The sequence below is a fragment of the Gymnoscopelus braueri genome (assembly GCF_963280865.1).
Source record: "Gymnoscopelus braueri genome assembly, chromosome: 2".
In the NCBI taxonomy this organism is placed as follows: domain Eukaryota; kingdom Metazoa; phylum Chordata; class Actinopteri; order Myctophiformes; family Myctophidae; genus Gymnoscopelus; species Gymnoscopelus braueri.
The window spans coordinates 32696419-32701045 of NC_137604.1; the positions used below are offsets into that span (position 1 = coordinate 32696419).

The following is a 4627-nucleotide window of genomic DNA, read 5'->3' on the forward strand; positions in this document are numbered from 1 at the left end:
CTCCTTTGAATGCATCGGGAATGTGGGAGCCATGAGAGCTGCTCTGGAGGCATGCCACAAAGGCTGGGGCGAGAGCGTGATCATCGGGGTGGCGGGAGCAGGGCAGGAGATCTCCACAAGACCTTTCCAGCTGGTCACAGGCAGAGTGTGGAAGGGCACAGCGTTTGGAGGCTGGAAGAGTGTGGAGAGCGTCCCCAAACTGGTGGACGATTACATGAACAAAAAGCTGAAAGTGGATGAGTTCGTGACCCACACCTTGCCCTTCGACCAGATCAATGAAGCCTTTGACCTTATGCATGCCGGGAAGAGTATCCGTGCGGTGCTGAAGTTCTGAAGTTCTTGATTCCCTGCCATCTATCACATCCGGCCTTCAAGCAATCTTCTTGCATGCTATTTTCAACGGCCCATAGCGGCAAGTGAATGAGGGGTCGTGGTGACATTTTTTTCTCTTTTCGCGGAAGCACATTTGAAACCCTCCGTGATTAGCAACCATCAGGGGATTGATCATACTGCAGATAAATATTCTGTGACCACTTGAAAAGGTAAGAAAATGAATTGCTTCTATATCTAGCTACGCAGTGAAATCCTCACTGTTCATTTAACTCAACTAAAATGTAAAAATGTAACCAAATGCACCTGTTGGTTACATACACTCTCTGGGTTACAAATGGATACATTAACACTGAGGGTTTACTGTTTATCTACAAGATTATATACTGTAGTGTATACTTATATACTGTAAAGCAAAACGAGCCCACATCGTAGGCATTTTTTATTGCAAAAGAGAACATATACGTGCAATAACAAAGTGCCTCTGCAACTGTCTGGAGCCAACGGTGTGCGAGCATTTCTTTGTTTTACATTTATTGCAGAAGAGACCGTGGTCTCAATGGATTTCTCGGAAATCAAGGTTTTCAATCTATCACTACCGCTCAAATAATCTGCCTGGTGTGTGTAAGCAGGAATATTCCATTTAGATGTACATGTGTATACTGCTTTGGTATGGATGCCACATAACAAAACAAACACACAGGTCAGCATTGCTTAACCAAATCACTGACACACTCATTCTCCCTCTGTCTCTCGCACAGACACACGCACATTGCACAGACGTGAAGGCACAAACAAAGAGTGTGTGCCTCCAACACACACACACACACACACACACGCACGCGCGCGCACGTGCACGGGCGCTCGCATTCACATGCACACACATACATTGCAAAAAGTCTATTGTCATTCCTTTAAACAAAAATATTCATTTGATGATAGGTGCATGAATGTGTGTTTTTGCCTGTGTGTGTGTGCATGTGTGCGTGGGTGCGTGGGTGCGTGGGTGCATGTGTGCGTGGGTGCATGCGTGTGTGTGTGTACACGTAACCCATTAGTATGTGTGTGCACACGGCGTGTCTTTTGCGTATTGCGATTCCACTGTCAGCACATCGTGTCAGGGGGGCCGGCTAGGACTTTTAGAAATGCCGGCGCAAGCATATCTTATTTGGATTATGTATAAAACACTGATAGAGGCCTTCCGCTAGCATCAATCAGGAGGGAGGAGGGAGGGGAACGCAAAGGGGGGCAAGGGCAGAAGAGTGGGAGAAAAAGTGAGAATTGTCAACGCATAGAAAGGAGGGGTATGGGTGATCGAAGGGAATGAGATACAGGCATGTGTATGTTAAACAGGTGAGAGAGACGGAAAGGCGGGCGGAGGAGGAGGGAGGGCTTTGGCAAAGCGTGAGCTGCAAAGGGAGGAGGAGGGGTAGCAGCGTCTAATAGTACAGAGCAGTTTAAGAAGAAAAAAATGGAGCAGAGAGGAGGATGACAGCGAGAAAAAGAGGAGACGTCGAGATGCAAAAGGAGAGAGAGAGAACAGAAAGACGAACGGAGGGATGGAGGAGACATTAGGGAAAGTGTGGGGGAGGAGGCGCGGCAGCAGAGAGTTGTTCTAAAAAAGCGAGAGAGACCTATCGGAGGAGGAGGAGAAGGGAGGCGAATGAGAGCAGACACGCAGAGGGGCCGAGGGAGGGAGGGAAGGGAGGGAGGGAGGAGAGGGAGTTTGATTGATGGGCTGTAGACAGGGCCTGCCGTTCTCTAGAGCAGAACCACTCCACAGAACTGGACACCCGCCAGACACTGCAGCCCTGGAGAACTGCATGTATGTGTCAGTGTACTCTCTCTGTGTGTGTGTGTGTGTGTGTGTGTGTGTGTGTGTGTGTGTGTGTGTGTGTGTGTGTGTGTGTGTGTGTGTGTGTGTGTGTGTGTGTGTGTGTGTGTGCGTGCGTGCGTGCACATGCGTGCGCGCGTGCGCAGGTTTAGGGGTGTAGGTGTGTGCGTGTAAAATGGTGTGTAAGTGAATGTGTGCATACTGGCTGACAGTAAGCTCAAAGGGGAGTCTCTACTGTTACAAATCAAATGGCAGACACTCTTGCAGTGAGGGCTATGACAACAGGTGCAAAGTGACGGCTGTATTCTCAAGGCAGAGTGTATAACCATGTGTGACTGCATGCATTCGCGCCCGTGTGTGTGTGTGTGCGTGCGTGTGTGTGTGTATTGCTGAACACATATGCATGTATGTACAGTAGATGTATTATGTGTAAATATCATATGTGTGTGCGCGGGCACGCATGCGTGCATACAGTACGTGTGTGTGTGTGTGTGTGCGTGTGCGTGTGCGTGTGCGTGTGCGTGTGCGTGTGCGTGTGTGCCTGCCTGCCTGCCTGCCTGCCTGCCTGCCTGCCTGCCCGTGCACACAGGTGTATTCTCCAGGCAGTGTCTCGGACAGGTTGCCCTTCTTTCTTCCTCAGTGTGTTTCTTCGGGTCAGTTTCAGTGAGTCATCATCTATCTCCTTTTCCCTCCCTTGCTGCTGTTCTACTTCACCAGCTCTCTTTGTCTGACATTCTCTTTACTTCTCGTTACACACAGTCCCAGGCCCCCGTTTCCTAATGGCTCACAATTATTCAACACGTTGTACAAGCCTGCAGCCATAATAATATCTTTGGATTTTTTTGCCATTCGAGTTATGGAAAAAATAATTCACACGGCTGCTGTAAACAGCTTGAGCGAATTGGGGGGAGGGAGGGGGGGGGGTTGTTTAATCAACATGAAATGAAACCCACATGGAAAGATTAATGTAAATATACAAAAAAAAACACCTTTTGATGTTCTTTTTGATGTGCTTAACATAACAAAGATATTGTTGTAAAAATATGCTCAATGATAAGTTGATCAAAATGGAGGTTAATATGCAGAGAGAGAGAGAGAGAGAGAGAGAGAGAATAAATTATTCTTTTCATGCCAAATAAAACATTTAAGTGTTATTAAATGTGTTTCTGTGCCCTCCCAGTGAGCTGCCATTTCTTAAAATAATTACATGCAGACCCCTTTCGAACTCCACATTAACCTTGTCTTTTAGTTTCTCTCATTCCATTTCTCTCTCTCTCTCTCTCTCTCTCTCTCTCTCTCTCTCTCTCTCTCTCTCTCTCTCTCTCTCTCTCTCTCTCTCTCTCTCTCTCTCCCTCCCTTTCCCTTGCCTCCTAACAGGGTTCACTCAAAAGCAACATTCTTTTTTTTTTGTTCCTGTGCTTATTCATGTGAAGAGGCCTTTGAATATACTTTCTGGAGATTGCTTGTGCTTCTTCTCATTATAACGACACAAAGCAAACAAAGGCGTAAACATTCCTTGAAGTGTATGCTTCTTACACACCGGAATATGTCTATTATATCATATCAAGACCACAAGGACTTAGAACAGGGTCTTCACCAATGACACAATGCATAATTGTCAGAGATATACGGAGGGAAAAAAAAAACTGCCATCAAAGCGTTGACAATGGGTTTGAGCTATTAGCAGCTAAAATTGCGTGACTATGTTTAGATGGCCAGGGTGAGAGGTTAACTTTCACCAATCATGCCCAGCAATAGACCTTCGCTGTTATGGCTGCATATTAGGACTGACAATGAAATGAGGCATTCATATTTAAAGGCTACAATATATGCATCGAAGTGAGGGGTCAATGACAGCAGGCAACCACTGGTCATTCATCACTGCCCAGAATGAAACGACAAAAGCAATGATACTGGAAATTATGTTGTGTGTCTATGCCGATCATCAGTGGTGTAAAATAACTAAGTATATTTACTCAAGTACTGTACTTAAGTACAATTTTGAGGCAGGCTACTGTACTTTTACTTTCCTGGAGTATTTCCAATTTTCAATACTTCTACTTCTACTCCACTACATCTCAGAGGCAAATATTGTACTTTTACTCCACTGCAATTATTTGAAAACTTTAGTTACTAGTTACTTTGCAGATACAAATTATTACATTATAAAACATACTTTTTGAAAAGTGGTTAATGTATGCTAGTTGAAAATAGCCAATCTACAAGCTCACAACGCGTCGCATCTGCTATTTTCAAACATTTTAGTACTTTTACTTTTGTTACTTTAAGTACATTTTGATACCGATACTTTTGTACTTTTACGCAAGTCAGTTTTGAATTCCGGACTTTTACTTGTAACAGAGTACTTCTACATTGCAGTATTGATACTTTTACTTAAGTAAAACACTTGAGTACTTTTTCCACTAACTGCCGATCATGCTGCTCCACAGTATACAATCACAG

At 45.0% G+C, this 4627-nt stretch overlaps 1 protein-coding gene across 1 annotated transcript in view; it reads left to right on the forward strand.

Annotated features, from left to right (window-relative positions):
- LOC308102480 (alcohol dehydrogenase class-3-like) overlaps nucleotides 1-334 on the forward strand; it is a gene marked incomplete at its 3' end in the record, with an annotated part of 1158 nt that extends 824 nt beyond the window's left edge. The window contains 1 exon segment of the mRNA XM_080452223.1: nucleotides 1-334. This exon segment is cut by the window's left edge and continues 176 nt beyond it. Coding sequence (XP_080308349.1) covers nucleotides 1-334 — 334 coding nt within the window.
- Nucleotides 335-4627: the final 4293 nt, after the last annotated feature.